This window comes from Nicotiana tabacum, chromosome 10 (genome assembly GCF_000715075.1).
Source record: "Nicotiana tabacum cultivar K326 chromosome 10, ASM71507v2, whole genome shotgun sequence".
NCBI classification, from domain to species: Eukaryota; Viridiplantae; Streptophyta; class Magnoliopsida; order Solanales; family Solanaceae; genus Nicotiana; species Nicotiana tabacum.
Window position 1 is genome coordinate 129001045 of NC_134089.1, and position 20279 is coordinate 129021323.

Genomic DNA, 20279 nt, shown 5'->3' on the forward strand with positions numbered 1-20279 from the left:
ATGGAAGCTATTTTCAATGTATTTCCCAGTTCCCACCAGCTCGGGGCAGAATTCAAACCCAAATCCTTTCAGCCAGTCATATTAACTTAATTAGAACTACCTTTTTAACTACTCATGCTGCCTCATTAAATAATCAGGTAGCTATCCTAATTATTGAATATCCCAAATGACTGTCACCAACTAGATTCTAAATATCTTTAGTCAGCCACACAAGTCAATATAATGTATCAATGTCAATGGAAACTGGCACTTTGTCTATAGAGGTATAATTCTAAAGGCCCCAGTTCAGTGAATGAGGGTCGGCGAATGAAGACCAAATCAAGTGGAATTGTACAAGTAGGGTCTGGGGAGGGTAGTGTGTATGCAGACCTTATCCCTACCCTGGAAAGGTAGAGAGGTTGTTTCCGATAGACTCTCGGCTCAAGAAGGATGAAAAGAAACCATAGAAACAAACACTATCAACAACAAACGCCAGAAAGATAATAACAGCAATCTAAGAGCCGGAAAATTAGATGGAAGGAAGCAGAACAAACTTAACTAGAGGCATTAAATAAGAATAATTTGTCTTAGTATTAGAATTTAGTCAAAAAGCAAGAACTTTCAATACTCTACCTGGTATTTTTTGATCCAAGAGAATCATAAAGGATTGCAGAATCCAAAGAGTGCAAGATGCTTAATTCTAGATAAGGCTACTTAGTTTTCATTATGCAGTTTCTTCCTTGCCAATTGTTGACAGAAAACATTACTGCTCTATTACTTGATCTAACTAGACTAAAGGGTAGCCCGGTGCATTAAGCTCCCGCTATGCGCAGGGTCCAGGGAAGGGCCGGATCACTGGACTGACTTTGGAAAAAAGCTAAGGGAAAATTTACCATTCTTGTCTACCATCCCTGGCACATTATAAGGAACTGATTCTTGGAGCATTTTCACCACGCTGCGCATTGAGGGGCGATTAGCTGGAATATGGTTAAGACAACATAGACCAATATCAAGAACTTTGCATATATGTCCTTTGAAGCTGGAATTTATATTTGGGTCGAGCAACTGATCAACTCCTTTCTCGTTCAAGGTGGTGTGTACCCAAGTAGCTAGATCTTTCTCTCCAAATTCTGGACCAACTGGTCTTCGTCCTGTCACAAGCTCCAAAATGACCACTCCAAAACTATAAATGTCACTCTTTTCATTCACATGAAGAGTATATGCATACTCTGCAGTCAATGAAATTTTACTAGTTAGTATATAAGTTATGGTCACTTTAAATGAAATTGCAACCTTTCCAGAAACTAAGTTACAACTGTTAAAGTATACATAAAAATGATTAAAGCCAGTGATATAGTTTGGACAAAGCAATACCTGGTGCAATGTAACCACAGGAACCAGCAATTACAGACATGGATTCGGCACCACCTTTGCTGGCTGCTTTAACAATTTTTGCCACACCAAAATCTGATATTTTTGCTCCAAATTCACCATCCAGTAATATGTTGTTTGACTTAACATCTCGGTGAACAATTGGAGGAACACAATCATGGTGCAAATAAGAGAGCCCCTCAGCTGCATCTAAAGCTATCTTAAACCTCAACGGCCAATCCAACAATTTGGCCTTGCAACTGTGCAGCAAATCGCCCAAACTTCCATTCGGCATGTACTCATATACCAGTAGCTTGCTATCCCCAGTATCACAACAGCACCACAATCTCACAATATTCTTGTGCCTAATTTTTCCCAGAGTTTCAACTTCCATTTCAAACTCGTCTTTATCAGACTCAAGAGCACCAAAACTGGTTTCATCTTTAACTGATCTCTCCCATAGCTTCTTAACTGCTACTGCCTCGCCATTGCTAAGGACAGCTTTGTAAACTCTTCCTGAAGCTCCATTTCCAATTACATTAGCTTCATCTAGGCCATAAGGTATTTCAAATTCACTGAATCCGAGCTTATGGAATGATGTCCACTTTGATATAGTGATTCCTTTCTTAATTTTCTTGAATTTCTGGTACTTCCAAATGAACATAGCAATCCCAACAAGAAAAACAAAGCCAGCAACTGTGTAGATAGCTCTCAACGCCCACAAGTATCCTTCACGCTTTCCTCCACCTTTGGCAGTACAAAGACCAGCAACACCTTGACACAAACTTGGGTTTCCTAGAAAGCTATTTCTATAAACACCCTTATCAAAAAATGCAGGAACAGTCCCGGACAGCCGATTATTTGACAAATTTAGCTTATTAAGCTTCAAGCTTTGCAGACTGAGTGGAATTTCACCCGAGATGTAATTCCCCGAAAGATCAAGATAATTAAGCACTGGCAAAGTCCCAATTTCATCTGGAATTTTTCCCGAAAATCTATTGCTAGCCAGGTTAAGCTCACTGAGTTGCTTCATTGTGTGAATTCCCAAGGGGATTTCGCCTGATAACTCATTGAAACTAAGATCAAGGGTTCCTAACTGCCCTAGATGTACTAATGTGCCTGGAATTTCTCCCGTTAGCTCATTATGACTCGCGGAAAACTCAACTAAATTCTGCAATTTTCCTATTTCACAAGGTATAACCCCTGATATTCTGTTTCTTGAAATTTGTAAGTTAGACAAGTTTTTGGCACCAGAAATCATGTGTGATATACTCCCTGAAAATGCATTGCCAAAAAGGTCTAAAAGATAAACCTGAGGCAAACTCCAAAACTCAGTAGGGACTTCCCCATATAGCTGATTACCCCGAAACCTGACACGTCTCAAACTCCGACAGTTACCAAGACTAGCTGGAATACTCCCGGAGAACGAATTGTAAATCATAATAAGATCCTCTAAAGCTCCCATTTCACACAAACTTTCTGGAATCTTACCAGAAAATTTGTTGTATGAAACATCAAGATATTGTAAAGCTGAGTTCTTTCCTAGTTCACTAGGCAGTGACCCTGAAAATCTGTTGGAGAATAACTTGAGCTCATACAAATTAGGAGACTTAGCTATACTTTCTGGAAATAAACCTTCAAATTGATTCTCAAATAAATTGAGTGACTCAAGTGACAACTCACACAACTCATCAGGAATAGTACCATTTAACTTGTTAGTTGACACATCGAATCGTCTCAATCTAGTCAAGTTAGACCATCCACTAGGCAAAAATCCAGTAAGGGAATTATTATAGAGCTCAATTTGGACAATACTATTAAGCTGGAAAATTGTACTTGGTATCGGCCCAACGAGTCTATTATTGGACACATCAAAATTACTCAATCGCCTCAATTTCTCAATACTAAGTGGAATTGAACCGACTAGATTACACATACTTAGCCATAATGTTTCAAGATTCGTCAAGTTACCAAGTTCAGGAGGAAACTGGCTCGGTGCAAATGGGTTGTAAGCGAGTTCAATTGTCCTGAGACTCGTTACATTACCTAACATAGCAGGAACTTTACCAGTAAGAACATTTTCAGTAAGTATAAGAGTCTCCAGTTGCTGGAATTTTCCGAAACTTGCTGGAATATCTCCCGTAAAATAGCACCCGCTAAGATCAAGGTATCTGCAATAAAAGATCACTAGTTAGGTGGAGTAATAGCTATATTAATGTTCAACATTCATTTTGTTCCATCTGCATTTATTCAAATAGTCAATTATTTGGAGTGTATCTAACAGCAGAGAGAAATGTTTACTTTAGTTTTTACTGAAATACGTATCTCAAAATAGATTATAGCTACTAGATAATCATTGCTTACAGTTTCATGTGTATATAAATTTCAAAATATATACATATAATAAATTCATCCTCTGATCCTCATTTTAAATACGTTGACTGTAGATCCTACATTCACCTCTAAACAGACCAAATGCACATATATGACTTAAGTAGGCATTTGGACATAAAAATAATAATTTTTTAAAATAAGTAGTATTTGGAGGTAAGTTAATAAATCGTATTTAAAATTTAAAATTATGTTTGGATATGCATTTCACCTGAAAAAATGTTGAAGTATTTTGAGCGAGGACAAAAAAATTTCCAAAAACTTATAATGCTTTAGGGACAAATACGTTTTTGAAAAGAAAATCGATCGACAAACAGGTCCTAAATTTTAGTCCGCCTTCATCCCAATTTATGTAAGTATATTTGATTGGGTACGAAATTTTACAAAAAAAAAAAAAAAAAAAAAAAATTGAAATCTGTAAACTAAAACAAGTCATAATAAGTGGAAAGCTAAAGTTAAATTATTTCTAAAGTTTAAAATGTGTCATTCTTTTTTAAACAGATAAAAACAAGTTAAATGCAAAATTTAGCTTCAAATTGAGTACCTGAGGTAAGGCAGATCAGCAATTGTTTCAGGAATAGGGCCACCGACGAGATTCTGAGAAAGGTCAAGGTAAGTAAGGCTACGACATTCAGAAATAGAAAGTGGAAGAGTAGAGTTAATAAGATTATTGGAAAGAGAGAGGGATGAAAGCAAAGGGAGGTGGCAGAGGAAAATGGGGAAGGGTCCGGCGAGAGAAGCGCCGGAGAGATTAACGGCGATAACGGAGGGAGACGGCGCGTCGTTACACGTGACACCTGTCCAGTTACAGGGGGTAGGGTCATGTTCAGACCAAGAAGAAAATGCACCTTCTGTGTCGGAAAGAGAAAGCTTCATTCTTTGCAGATATAGCCCATCTTGATTTAAAGCAAAGATCAAAGGCAGAGTACTAAAAAAGAAGATGAATAGTTGCATGGCTTTTCATGCAAGAGAAAAGATGTCTAATTGTTTATGTTATATCATATAAAAATGGTGAAATGAGTGTTTCTGAAATTGTTTAAGTAATGTAAATTTTGGAGGGAATTTGTGAGAAAAGAGATAAGAGTAGAATGTGGCTTTTGTTGTTTTCTACTTTAGTTTAGGGGTGGATGAGACAGTGGCCTATGGGACTGAGGGAAGAAAAATGAGTTTTTGGGGAACTGTAGGATTGGGAAAGGACAAGGGCTGGTTTAATGTGAAAACTTAGTCTAAAGTTGTTTGGGGCCTACTGTTTATTGTGATGTTGATATCGTCCAGATAATTAATTGCTCCTACTATTCTTGTTATTGTTAAAAACAGTGTACACCATATAAGTTAAAAGAAATTCTCTCATAAAGTTGCTGTTAGTAGTTAGGTTCTCATGTACAAGATAAAAGAGAACACTATAGTAAAGAGATCTAGCATGATATTCATTTCACCTTTTGTTTAAAAAAATATTTAGAAAAGGGTCGAATAATTCAGCAGCTGAGACTATTACCTCACTAGACTAGGGTAAGAAAGAGTATTAATAGAGAATTTCTTTTTTTTGCCATCTTTTCTCTATGCTTATACACAATGGCGGAACCACTTTAGGCTAGGAGGTGTCATTGGCATTGTGTAGCTAAGTTAAAATTTTATTTTTATGAGTATAATTATATATATATATATATATATATACCTTCTTGGTGAATTTTTTTGGCTCCACCACTGCTTATACACCTTCTTGCAGAGTTTCAGTTTCATAGTTCTTGAGACTAGGGGTAGCAAAAAAGTGGGGTCGGATCGGATATGGACGGGTCGAAAATGGATAATACAAATATGAAAAAATAATCTGACCCGACCCATATTTAACATGAATAGAAAATGAGTTAATCGGCGGATAATATGGATATTCATATTATCCATGATTTCTCGAGTATGATCACTTTTTGGAGAATTTCTAGTATCCCAAATTTGAACAACCCCCGATTTGAGTCTTTACAAATGTAAAAGTTATACCCATTAGTTATCCATTGGTTATCCATTTTATAAGTGGATAATATGGTTCTTATCCATATTTGATCCGTTTTTAAAAAGTTCATTATCCAACCTTTTTTAGTGAATAATATGAATGGATAACTGTTTTCTTTTCCATTTTGCCACCACTATTCTTAACTAGTTAAAAATGTTGACTTGATATTAGTGAAATACTACCTCCAGTTCATTGCATGTGTAAAATGTTGGTTGCAAACTCAATAAGAATGTATTCCTAGTCAAAGTAAAGCTAGAAGGAAAGCAATTTTCCTTCATTTACTGAATGGAAGTAAATGCATGAGGGTCAGTACTTTTGGGAATTGCAGCAAATGGCACTGTAATTCGTTTTTTCCCATGCCTTATGGTTAGTGGTAAGAGCATGCAGTAACTGAGCATGTAGGTGTAGTCAAATTGAAAGGGAAAGAAAGCAGTATTTAGAAGAATATTCAGCAGTAAAAGTCTCTCTGCCACAATTTGGTGTGACTGTGGGGACTCTCACAGTTCCATTTCCTTTGAACATAAAAAGTGAACTTTGAATCTTTTAAAAGAGAGCGGCCTAGCTCCCACAAAGAGTCATGGTTTACTTCTGTTTTCCCATATTTAACAATACTGTACTTTGTTTTTTCGAAAGCTAAACTTATGGGAATTTTAACCCAAACTTCCAAAAGAATCATATGATTTGCCTTTTGGTTGTTTGATAAGTAGGACAATGTTTTTTTCAGCAAAATGTTATTTTCGATAAAATCATTTTTTAAGTTAGCGTTTGGTCATAGATTTCTAAATTTGTTTTGAAAAATCTAGTGAAGTTTGGTTTGAAGATGAAAATGTGATTTGACATCAGTTTTCAAAACATAATTTACTTCATTTTTTTTTTTGAAAAAACATGAAGCATGACTTATACTCACGAGTTCTAAAAACTATCACAAGTACCTAATAGTATCTTCATCAATAACATTCATTATCATTATCACAAATCATAGTCCTGAACATAAAAAAAATTGGTACAAAATTATCATTTCTATAATGAACTACATAATATACTATCAGATGACCAAGAAGAAGACGCAACATTGTTACAAATAATAAATGGTGGGCTCTTTTATAAAATAAAAAGGTTTGGGGCAATTTTTAAAAAATTTAATAGTAATATTTTGGGCCCAGCTGGTTTTGGGATCTGGATTTTGGGTTTTGGAAATTTGCTAAAATATGGATAAATTTTATGAACAAACATGTATTTGCCACAAAAAAATTTGAAAAATTTAGCAAAATCTATGACCAAACGGGCCCTAAATGTTCGGTAACCTTAAGTTTCTAGACTTATGAGCATGAGTTTAATGTTGGATGTCACTTGTTTCACTCTAACACTTGAATATTGTTGTCGTTAATCTTTAACAAAAGTACCATCACAATATGTTTTCACACCCTATTCTATACCTTTTTACGTTAACCATATGTCACCTACATTTAAACTTAAACAACGGCTAGAAAATTATCTAGAAATCTACTTCTCAAAGTAACTTTCAAGGGAAAATATTTTTATCCCTACCAAATGCACAATTTGTCCGTGATGGTTCTAATATCTTGTCTGGCTAAACTTTTTTTTTTGGTTAAAAGTACTTTTTTCCCAAAAATATTTTTTTCTAAAGTTAAGGTATTTGGCCAAGTTTTAATAAAGCTGATTCTTTAACATATAACCATATATATAAGGTCTTCAGTATATGTATGGTAAATTATTGAGTTCTTAAACGATGCATGTAGTCATTTTACAGCTAGCTAGTGATTGGACTGTTCACCTTATTCAAATGTCCAACCAGTTTGGTACGCATTCTGCTAAATTTGGTTGGCAAGAAATAGTTAAAATTGAAAACAGAAAGTCATGAAAGACATAAACCAAACCTTTAATTATATTTACAGATGCATGTCACGATAAGTCTTGGCGCACATGGTCCAGTCGACGGACCCAGTACGATAATCCAGCAGTTTGGAGATCAGATTTTTGGACCATTTTATATGACAAAAGTAATGTCTATCTATCAAAGCAAAGCTGATATATACCTACTATACTATAAGCGTGCAAATACATGCCAAAATGCCCAGTCAGTGACTCACTGGATAGTGGAGCAAAGAATATTCAGAATCCACCACTTTGAAATGTTACAAACTATGCTAACTCTCTCATAATTCAAAAGGTGAACTCACACATATTATCCAACCAAACTGCTGAAATATTAACTACTTACGCCCATGGAACTAAACGGATATACATGTACTGTAACTGTGCCTTCCGAAAGGCAATAGCAAAGACACGTAGCTAGAGGGAATTTGGACACATCAATTTATAACTTTTACTCAATCACATAAATGTTATTTCTACATACTTGAAAAGAATGTTGTTTATATGCGTGTATATTATACGTGTGCATAAGTAATATACTACTATGTGTGTTGTGCAGAATTATGCGTACTGGAAAGTTCTGCAATCATTGACGCTCCTTTTTGACAAAACATACACACTTAACTAGTCTAGTCTCTAGCAAACCGCTATGTTTGTACCAAATTCTACAGCATATATGTTGTGCGATTGAGGCAGTTGAGTCCACTCACGCAATCACCTTTACATAGACAGCTGAAATATTTGATTTTTTTGGCATGTTTAAAGTTTTATGTTGTTTGAAAATTCAACGTTGCTCTCATGCGAAGATGACTATCTCCGACCTTAGAACTTACAAGATTTAGGGGTCATTGGTATAAGGGATAAGATGTGGGATTAAATTTATATTGTGTTTGGTTTGAGGTATAAATTTATCCCGGAATAAATTTATACCTCCAACCAAACAAGGTATAAATTTAATCCCATACTTAATCCAGAATATCTCATCTTATTCCACTTTATCCCATCAAATGTGGGATTATTTTACCCCATCTCTCATGTGGTATAAATTAGTCCCGGGATTATTAGGATTAGAATCCCGGGATAGTTTAGTCTGCGTACCAAACGACTCCTAAAGTTGCATTTATACTGGTAGCGTAATATTACTCTATTAAAAATTACAAAGTCAACCTTATTACAACCAGGTCGAGTAACTTAAGTATTACAATATTTACGTGCATTGTTTCATTTACTCGACATATATACCGTACTAGGCGAACAATTTCGACTGATTTGGTATAGGAGTATTGTTACTCGGAAGCGTACAGTACGGTCATGCTAATTCATAATACATCAATTAGTCACATAATAATACTCCGTCCTTAAGAAATCACAATTTAGTGCATTATCATTTCAATAATAGAGTAATAACCTTCCAGTATATTACATTAACATCTTCAATCATAGCGGGAAAAACTTTTAAAATAGCACAATTTTTCCTATCTTACCAATTTAGGAAGTTTATTTTCAATTACAAAGCTAATATAAAACTTTTGAAATCGGTCGCTTGTAAATTAATTATATGTATATATTATATGCATTAGGGTAACCTAGTAAAAGAAACAACTAACTTGCTATAACCTATTAATTAATTATAATTATAGTGTAAAAAATATACAATTATCAGCATGTATAACCTAATGCAGTACAAAGAGAAAAGTCTAGGTAACATGTGAGAGTATGCAAAATAATTAAAGTGACAATCTAAACTATTTTAGATCAGACGTCCTACATGTGCTTGTGAAACTTTTCCTTTGACCTTAGCAGTTACCAGTCAAAGAACTGAAGTAAATGGTTGAAATTAGCTCCTTTCATGAATAGTCATTCTTTTTAGTTTTGGTCTTTGATTATCACAAGAAACAGAACAAGTGTAGGAATACTGGCCACATTTTACCTTCTAAAAGAAGACTGAATTCCTACTAAGCTCCTGTTTGGCTATAGATTTTGGCTATTTATTCTTTTTAAACAGTATTTGTTCATAAAATATGAAAACTAGTTTTTGAGTGAAAATTTTTCTTCCACTCACAAAAGTTACAATTTTTTTTCAAATAAAATGCATGTCCTAACACTACAAAAAAAAAAAAAAAAACAATTACCAAAAAAAAAAATTGTTGGTAAACTGATCAAATTGGTTGGCAATTTAAGTTACTAACAGAGTACTAACGGATATTGATCCGTTGCTAAAAGGCTTGATGGTAATTTTACCAACCAGTTTGAATTTGATGGTAAATTTTACCAACCAGTTTGAATTTGATGGTAAAATTACCAACTAAAAATCAGTTAGTAAACACCAAATAAATTTGTTGGTAATTTTTGAATCTTGAGTCCAAGATTTTCGTTGGTAAATTTACTAACCAAAATTCGGTTGGAAGTCCGTTAGTAACTTTACTAACAGATAGAAAATGAATTAGTAAAATTGGTTTTTCATTATTTAAATTGTGTTTGTAAATGGTTGGTAAATATAGTAACAAGAAAATTTCCGTTTGTATTCCGTTAGCAACTATACTAATGGATACCAATTTGGTTGTTAAATCCGATAGTTTATTTTAAAAGTATATTGGCAATCGGTTGGTAATTTTATCTATGGAAAAGTTCTGTTTAAGAAATTGTTGGTAATTTACAAGTAAATTTCAAATTCGTTAGCAAATATGGTTATTTATTTTTAAAATTTACGTTAGTAATTCGTCATAAAATTTACTAACAAATTGTAAATGTGTTACCAACTATTACAAATATTAAACAAAACAAAAAACATACTAGAACTTTAAAAATAATAATAACATCTATCATGAAGTTGAAAGCAGAATTCAAGAATCCAAGACGTGTCTAACATGCCATAAATCGTGTCATTTGACGACGAGTCATGTCTACGAGAAGGCGGTGTAGGTAAGCCACCGATGAGGACCGACAGACGATTTTGGAGTAGTTGATCAACTTGCTCACGCACCTCTTGTTGCATTTCGTGTCTCATTTCTTCACGCAATTCTTCTCGCATTTCTTCTCTCATTTCTTGTCTAATCTCTTCTCTGATCTCTAATCTCATCTCATGCTTCATCTCTTCCTTAATTTCTTGCAAACGATGCCCGACACATTCATTCACCCGAGCATTAAAGTCTATATCTTGAAGTGGAGATATCGAACTAGAGGATGCACCAACATCCCCATAGAAAGGAGCTTGAGAACCAAGACCATAAATGCGCGTCTTCTTAACACCGACTTCCTCCAAATAAATTTGTGAGTAATCAACTTCAAGAGGCTCACTGGACCCATCTTCAGGCTGAGACGCAGACGCAATTTTAGACATTATGGCATCCTGAACAAAAAAATGATATAAACTCCATAAAGGCAACAAAACTGAAAATTCAAATGTCAATAACAACACCTTAAAAACAATTGTTTTGATGTACACAACAATTTTTCCCTACAAATTGCATTACTTGTTCGTCATCAATTTGTTATACTTTCAGATAAAGAAGTAATAATTTTCAACAATGACATGTTATACAGCTTATATGTGCAGATTTATAAATCATCTGGGAGTTTTCTAGAGAAGGATGGCTAAAATTGAATACTGATGGTGCTACGAGAGGGAACCCAGGCAAGAGTTCAATTGGTTACTGTACACGAGATGCATTAGAGGATATTATTTATGTACATGGGCAGTAGATTCATGAAACTACAAACACAGAAGCAGAGGCAGTATCTATCCTTCATGCACTAAGGTATTGTAAAGCTCAGTTGCTATCTCCTATTTGGGTGCAAGCATATTCTATGCTAATGAAAAATGTCATTGAAGGAAGGTGGAGTACATCACGGGGAATTGTAGAGCATGTGGAGGAAATAAGGAAGCTGTTATAGGAGTGTAACGCTATCATAACGCATATATATCGCGGAGACAACAAACTGGCTGATAACTTAGCTAATAATGCTCTTGATGTAGGTCCTATGGAGTGTGATTCTTTTGCACAACTGGACAGTACAGGAAAAGGATTGTGAATAACGATAAACTTCAATGCCCATACTTAAGGATAAGAGTTGCAAGAGATTGAAAGGGGAGGAGAAGGTGAACATAATAAAGGGGGGAAATAACCATACATGCCTGCCTTGTTCAAATCCTTAGGAAGGAGAACATGGTGGGTCTTGTTTATATTAACATTGTGTTCTTTTTTGCAGGTATTGTATCCATGCCTTACCATTTGATAGTATTAGCACTTGATACTCACTCCCATGAATGAGTATCGGATAGTAGGCATAAGCATGGAACCATGGAGTAAATAAAAAATACTTAGGACTATATGTGCTCTCAATCTCAGAGGGCATATGCTTAGAATACACAACCATGTCCAAACCACTATGTTTCTGCCATTTTTCCATAAAGAAAATAGGGACTCACATTTACTGCATCTTAGAGGAAAGCCACTGCCCAGTTCTTTGGCCACGCTCCTGACTGACTTTGGAAGCTACATTTGGAGGGCTCTCAGAAGGGCATATGCACTGTATTACATATGTATAGTTTCCCAGGATGTGATTCATGGGAATAATACATTGATATTATACTGAACATCGCTACATTCTAGGAAGGTACACTATATAATCATAAAGGAAACTCATTGTGCTATAGACCTGGACAACTCGAAGTTTCAAATGTGGGAGGTGATTCACAAGATATTTACCAAATATGGGGAGTTAACATAATACATAAAAGGATGCAATGGAATATCAAGATGAGTTTCAACAAATCAACAAGGAATCACATAAAAGCATGAATATCGTGTGAACTGAAGGATGTAATGTTTTCATTTGGATTAGTGCTCAAAGTTTGTGCTACGCTTTCAAGCCAAATAATGAAGATATCAATAAATTATTCAAAGAGCTACAAGGATCTGCCCAGCTCTTGGAAGAAGGCGAATCAAATTTGGAGACAGTGGGTGCTCATGCGATTTATATCCATATGGCTAGTTTATATTATATTTGTTTATACTGTTATAGGTTACAGGTTTCCACATTTCTTAGTTCAAATTGTAAGACCGATTTTGGGTATCACTCACTCAAAATTGGTAATAGGAGATATGTAATCGCCAAATAGGTGCTTTACTTTTACGTGCCAAAAAATGACAGCCAAGCTATAGTAACTTACATATGTGCTCTTAGATTTCTGGTCCACAAACTCCTTGTTCGCCTTGACATGTGTCTTCTTCATAAGCTCATGTGGATGAGCTGGTCTTCCTAGTTCTTTAGCCTAAAATTGAAAATCAAGTTCACTATATTAATACATAATCACTAGCTTTGGAGATATTCTAACTTGGCTAAAGAAAAATGAATATGCCAGTAGTCTTGCATGTTCTCGGTGAGATCTGGAGCCTCATGTATGGCGTGAGGGACCAGACCCTTCACCACCTTTTTCACTTAGTCGATTCCTTGAGCATTGTGTAGACTTGGCTTGAAAAGCCTTAGTCTCCCAGTGAGGCTTCCAGCTCTCCCAAATAGATACTGGAATATGTTTGCGCTTCTTCTCACAAGCTCTTGCTTCAGATAACATACCCGTGTATCGTTCTGCACATTTGCTCATAAACTTATCCTTTATGGCACCTTCAATTGCAGTGTCCCATTGAAATAGTTTCTGTTTGAAAAGATCAAATGAAAAATAACACAAGATATTGATAACGACAACAACAACAACTTACCCAGTATAGTAGATCCTCGGCTCAAGAAAGATAAAGGGAACTCCAAATATTATCGATCTTATTTGGAAAAAAAAAAAAAAGAATAGCTCCAAATATCTAAAAGGAATGAGAAGGATCTTCTAGCCTAGCTAAAGAAAAAAAATTACTGATCTAGAAATCAAGTTAAAAACAAAGATCACCAACCAAATACTAAGAAAGAACTGTGATCCCTCAAGATAGCAAAAACCTTTGCGAGACATAATTATTATCAACATATGGGATCAAAAGTTTATGCTTATTCCGTCTTTACTGTTGTGGTCATTATAAATTTCCCCTAGTTCTTCTCGGACATTGGTGCCGCAGGACATAGCAGTCCTAGAATTGCTCTGTCAAGGTACTTGATAAATAACGATGCTTGGACCAGAACCTATACAATTCAACATATGTATATTCCGGAAGTTGAAATAATTCATGCAGTAGTTACTTCATGACATTTGTACATTTGACAGAAAGGGAAACTAACTAGTATAATATTAAGGTATTAAGTTTTCTATTTTTCATCCTTTTATCTTGCATTACTGATGTGTAGGTATTTATAGCAGCATAAAAGCACTAAAACTAAGAAGTCTTGGACGTTATAAAAACTGTTATATATAAGGATTATGATTATTTTTCCCTAATTATGCAACAAAAATAAAATATTGCAATGAGAGGAATTCAAGTATCGTGAAATTCTGATAAATGTATCACATATGTACTCAGCGGAAGGATATTCTGAAGAGAAAAGCACCAATATGACAAACTATAAGGACTTAATCATGATTACAAGGTTTCTCAAAGATGTAAGAGATGGATAACGGTCCACTTCCGATAGAATTAATAGCAGTAGATGAAATAATTGGGAGCTCATTCACGATATCATGATTTCTCCCACATTTTAGGTCGGACTACTAAAATTATCTGTCTAGAAACTAACAAAGCAAAGAACTGCATTCTCCCTAGCCAACTAAAGCATACTTCTAATGCATTTATTTATTAGTTCATCATAATTATCCGATATCTCCTATATATCTCGACATTGAAGACTACTAACCAGATTTTGTTTGGCTACCCACCCTAGTATTAATCAGATCAGAGATGTCAGAAGCCCCAAACCAGTGTTTTCTGGAATGCGCACAGAACAGATGAAACACAAGATTGATAAAACAGAAATTTAAAATGTACAAATTCCATTATTAAAATAATAATTAGTACTATAACTTTACCTTAAACTCTTCCCAATAGAAATCTTTTGTCTCTAGTATAACAGACTTCCAATTATGTCCTGCATAATCCAGTTTCTCCTTGAAGATTTTTGTGACAGACCGAATGACTTGATTGCCCGGGTCCAGACTTGAGTAAATAAGAAACGAATTATTTTATTACTCCATTTCATTTAAAGACTTCGTATTCTTTCAAGAAGCATTTGAGAAATAACGTGAATTACTTAGGCGATGCTTAATAATCATCAAAAGGGACATTCTTCTGCCCATCTTCTTACGAACCAATTTATATTTTTTGTGTGAAGTGTAAGTAATATCTTTATTTTACACAATTACTGCAGTAAATGAGTTGTTACCTCCTAACTAGAGTTAATATGAAGGAATTAAGATTTTGGTATGCAACGAAGACTACATTAATGCACTCATATTGGCAAATCATATACATTATTCCAAAAGTTTTCCTAATAAGACCAAGTCTTACTTCATATAAAATAAAATAGAAAAGCTTTCCTCTATAAGACGATTCCATGAGTATATTCATCTAGAGTCATTTGTTTAGTCATATTGAAAAAGATAAGAACTTTCCTGCTTTCTCTAGTTTTTTTGGATAAGAGCACCCTGCTGTTAGAGTAGAAAATCAAATGACATGTTCATTTGAAGTGCTTGTCCTACGTACCATATAAAAAGGATAAAAAAAGATTTCGCTAACTGCATACTATAACAAATTGTGCCTCAACATGTCTGTCCCAATAGTCTAAATATGTATCTATCTTTTTAGATGCTAAACAATCAGGTATGACTTCGCATAACTTCACAAAGATGCACTGATACACACCAGATAAGCACGAAATAAAAATAAATAAATAAATAAATATAAATAGATAACACTTGTACTCTTACCCTCCAAGGACGATTGTAATTAGGATACGGTTACCACCAATTATGTTTGACGAACTTGTTGTTTGAATTTCATCTCCAGGTGTACCAAGATTAGAAGATGAAGATGGTAAGGATCTGTTTATAGTTGCATCCGAATGTGGTGTTTCTATAACTGGAGGTTCATGTGATAATGTTGACTGATTAGATATGGGACTCAACATCTCAGGAGATCTCAGTGTGTTTGCCTTCCTGTTTTCAGCATATCTACGTGCTCCACCTCCCCTAGGTGCCATATTTGCAATTCCAAAGTCATATGTATATGAACAAATATATAATTAATGAATTATGATCAAATCTAATTAGATACTGTAATAAGTAGTTAATTGATATATTATTGCAAGAGTAATTAATTTATATATTACTCCAAGAACAGAATGCTCTGAAAAAATTAATGCATACAAGTATTAATCTAGACATGGCAGATTAAAAAGACAAACAACTTCATAAGTATTTCTTACCGCATTTGCAAATACAACTACTACTCTTCACAAAATGAGATTGATGGTAACCGGTCAAACAAGCAAGCGAAAGAGCTATTAAATACAAATACTTAAGTTTAAAAAAAATAAGGAACCATAAAATCTGAAATCCAGGAACTTTTTTCTCAGAAAATGTAAAATCAAATAGTAATAAAAATAAATTATATACTATGTTTCATTCATTCAGACTCTATAGTTGAAGAGATTGAGGCGCTTTGACTCTATTCACTGTCATTTTCATCATATGGCGCTTCATCCTCATTATCCTCATCCTCATCTTCATCCGACCCAAATTCAACATGAAGTTCTACCTCATCATCTAAATCATCATCCTCGTCTCTTATGTTTATGAATTCACCATTTGGATCATTCAGGAGAACAGTTTCATTGTCAGGTACCACACCAAATGTTAAACCATCTTCTTAGGATTGGAATGGCTCAACACCATCTGTCGGAGTTGACTGTGAAGATGACGGAGGCATGTCCACAATACCCCGTGCTTTTATTTTGCACACATCACACCAGTCACTCTTATCACGTCGTAAGCTAGGATAAGATGTATAATACACTTGAGCCGCTTGTATTGCCAAAACAAATGGTTCATACTTCTTTAATTTCTTTTCATGGTTGATATCCACAAGTTTATATTGTGGGTGAATCTTCATTCCTTCCTTGTGGGATCAAACCACTCGCAATTGAATAAAACAGTTCTCTTTATATACTCACTATCCTTGTACTCCAATTCAAGGATATCATTTAGCACACCATAGTAGTCACTATCATCTGCACTATAATTAGTTCCTTTTATGCATACACCGTTGTTGTTAGATGCTCTAGAAGAACTGCGGCTTTAGTGTGAAATTTAAAGCCATTGACAACATAACCGGTCCATGGTTGCGTTGTTCGACACAGACCTTCTGCAAGGGCCTTGATGAACTGATTATCTATGTGGAGTCGTGCCTATAAAAGAAAAATAATTAGAGTTTCTCGTAAGTGAGGTAAGTATAAGTGGAAGGATATTGTACAAGTACTCACATATCTTTTAAACCATGATGCAAAATCTTCATCAAGTTTCCTATCCACTTCTTTCTCCGTAATTTGTGGGAAATTTTGACGAAGGGAGTCAATAAAAATCCTTTGAATCACATCCAAGAAAATTATATATTAAGTGTTTTGATGATTTTGCTCATCTATAAATTAAAACAAAATCTTGAAGTCTTACTCAATATATGGGTGTACTTCTAGGCAATTTAATAAAACATAAATATGAGTTGCATCAAGTTCTTCTTCTGTCATATATCTTGGTTTACATCTTCCAAATGCCTTAATGGATAGGTAAATATAGAAAGATTACCATCGCGTTCATCCCTTTCCCTTGTACCACCATCATCATTCCGTGGAACTTTTCTATGCCTTGTGTAAACATGAGGTTCAAAGTAGTGTGAACAAAAAGATGAAGCTTCCTCAACTAAATACGCATTGCATATGGATCCTTCAACTTGTGCCTTATTTCGAACATTATTTTTCAATTTTTGAAGGTTTCTGGAAATAACATATAAGCTCAAATTGCGAGTCATTCATGATGATGAAAATGAAGTGCTTGACTTAATATCAATGAAATTTTACCTCTCAAATGGGTACATCCATCGATATTGCACTGGACCTGCTATCCTTGCTTCGTAAGCAAGATGCACGGGGAGATGTTCCATTGAATCAAAGAAGCTGGGAGGGAATATACGCTCCAATTTACAAAGTATTTCAGGCATTTCTTGTTCAAGTCTGACCATATCCTCTTCCCGAATTGCTGTAGAAGTGAGATCCCTAAAGAAAAGGCTCATCTCAGCAAGTAGTTCCCAAACTTTTTGTGGTAATAGCTCACGAAACGCAATAGGGACCAATCTTTGCATGAATACATGACAATCGTGGCTTTTCATACCAAACAATTTATGTTTTTTCATGTCCACACACCTTCCCATATTTGAGACATATCCATCTGGAAATTTCAGAGTCTCTACCCATTCACACAATACTTTTTTTGACTTCTTATCTAGTGTGTAACAAGCTTTCGGATATTCGTCACCAACAGCATGTAATTCAGGTCGTCGACAGAACTCTTTCAAGTCTTCTCTAGATTTGGGATTATCTTTGGTTTTACCATCTACATCTAGCACTGTGTTGAACACATTCTCGAAAAAGTTTTTCTTGATGTGCATAACATCAAAATTGTGCCGAATGAGATTTGTACTCCAATATGGTAAATACCAAAATATGCTTCTTTTCTTCCAACCAGAAAACTTGCTAATTTTGCCATTAATAATATCAGCCCCAAGCTCTGTTACCTTTTTCAACCCCAATTCATTTATCTCCTTCAATATATCATCACCTGACCGTATCGGGGGAGGATGCGTTGTGACTACTTTATTCTTTCTAAATGAATTTCTATTAGTCCTGTATGGATGATCCAGTGGAAGGAAGTTACGATGATTGTCAAACCAGGACTGTTTGCCACATTTTGTCAAAGTAAAAGCATTTGTATTCTCCATACAATATGGACATGCTAGCCTACCCGCAGTACCCCATCCAGACAACATCAAATATGCAGGAAAATCACTAATTGTCCACATCAAAGGAGCTCGCATGTTAAAATTTTGCTTCTTAGAGATATCATATATGTCCACACCTATACTCCACATATTTTTTAGTTCTGCAATCAAAGGTTGCAAGAAAACATCAAATTTTTGCTTAGGGTTCTTCGGCCCAGGAACTATAGCTGACAAAAAACAAATAGGACTCTTTCATACACATCCAAGGCGGCAAGTTGTATGGTGTCACAACTATTGGACAAGATGAATATTGTTGACCTGTTTGTCCAAATGGTTGAAAACCATATGTGCATAGCCTCAATCTAACATTACGACTTTCAGCTGCAAAAGATGGATGCATCTTATCAAAGTGTTTCCATGCGGGTGCATCTGAACAATGACGCATCGCACCTTCCTTTACTTCATGCTCGGCATGCCATCGCATACGTGCAACAGTCATGCCGGAAGCATATAAGCGTTGCAACCGTGGAGTGAGGGGAAAGTAGTACATCTGTTTGAATGGTACAAGATTTCTCTTTGAATTAGATATTTTCCTAGTAGGCTTGTACCTGGGATGACGACAAAACTTGCAATGGCTAAGTTCACTGTCTTCTCCCCAATAAATCATACAGGCATTGATACAACTATGAATTTTTTCTACTGGCATGTTCATTCCCTGCATTAACTTCTTAGTTTCATAGAAATTTTTTGGCATTAGGTTATCAGAAGGAATCATCTCATTCACATATTGACAAATGTCATCAAAACATCTATCAGATAGATGGTGTTTAGACTTGATATGCAATAAACGTGCAACAACTGACAATTGAGAATGTGTTTCATAGCCAGGCCACACCTCTTAATTTGCAGAATCAATCATATCATAAAATTTCTGTGCATCAGAATTCAGTAATTCATCCATATCATTCGGATCGAATGAGGGGCCAGCGGCGTCAAGGACCATTCTATGGTATGAAGTAGGTGATCCAGGCTCATCAATTGCACCCACATTTACTGATGCAATATTCATAGTTTGATCCCAATTTTGCATCTCTTCATGTTGAACTATATTTCTAGTAACCTCATTTTTTCCATGCAAGTACCGTATATGATATCCAGGTACGAAGCTGTCATGCAATAAATGTTCGTGGACCGTAAGAACATCTTCAAAAAATTTATTCTGACACTTTTTTCGGTTACATGGGCACCTTAGTCTCTCACCATCCCTCCCTTCCCGATGATTCTTTGCAAACTCAATAAATTGCTCAACACCACGAATTCTGGATTATACAAACCTCTCGTTAACCTTTTGTACATCCACTCACGATTTGAAGTCATTTTTCTGACAAACTTCCTTTCCTGATAATGTAAAAAGATTACAGTAGCATTTATTGATTTCTAAAAATCTTTAGATAGTAAAAAATGAGTACTAATAATCAAATTAGGCCTCAAATCCCAATCATAATGAGCACAAGCTTTCAACATATCTACAATATACTGGAAAAATTAGATTGATAAAAAATACTTACCACTTAGCCGAATGGATTGTGGAATTGAGAAGCATCCAAACGATAGCTTGTGAGAGACTGGTTTGAGATAATCTTTCAGTTGGGAAAAATAATGGAAAGGATTTAGTATATTGTGATCGTGGGCAGAAGAAGCTGAAAAGGCGC

The 20279-nt window shown here is 35.1% G+C and overlaps 2 protein-coding genes across 4 annotated transcripts; both read right to left on the bottom strand.

Annotated features, from left to right (window-relative positions):
* Nucleotides 1–519: 519 nt before the first annotated feature.
* LOC107777593 (uncharacterized) lies at nucleotides 520–4894 on the bottom strand. Of its 2 annotated transcripts, XM_016597646.2 has the most exons (4): nucleotides 4590–4893; nucleotides 4286–4338; nucleotides 1354–3521; nucleotides 520–1208 (listed from the first exon to the last, which is right to left on the bottom strand). In XM_016597646.2, exons 3-4 carry the CDS (start codon nucleotides 3401–3403, stop codon nucleotides 832–834), a joined length of 2427 nt encoding a protein of 808 aa, XP_016453132.1. In that variant the 5' UTR covers nucleotides 3404–3521; nucleotides 4286–4338; nucleotides 4590–4893; the 3' UTR covers nucleotides 520–831. The 2 variants fall into 2 exon arrangements, with proteins under 2 accessions (XP_016453132.1, XP_016453131.1); XM_016597645.2 differs by having other exon boundaries at nucleotides 4286–4894.
* A 5516-nt stretch (nucleotides 4895–10410) lies between these two features.
* On the bottom strand, nucleotides 10411–19975 carry LOC107773825 (uncharacterized). 2 transcript variants are annotated; one of them, XM_075223286.1, is made up of 6 exons: nucleotides 17651–19975; nucleotides 15507–17566; nucleotides 14610–14736; nucleotides 13223–13301; nucleotides 12819–12920; nucleotides 10411–10994 (listed from the first exon to the last, which is right to left on the bottom strand). In XM_075223286.1, the coding sequence occupies exons 1-2, from the start codon at nucleotides 18715–18717 to the stop codon at nucleotides 17317–17319; spliced, it is 1317 nt and encodes a 438-aa protein (XP_075079387.1). In that variant the 5' UTR covers nucleotides 18718–19975; the 3' UTR covers nucleotides 10411–10994; nucleotides 12819–12920; nucleotides 13223–13301; nucleotides 14610–14736; nucleotides 15507–17316. Both variants share the same exon structure in this region, with proteins under 2 accessions (XP_075079387.1, XP_075079389.1).
* Between the last annotated feature and the right edge of the window lie 304 nt (nucleotides 19976–20279).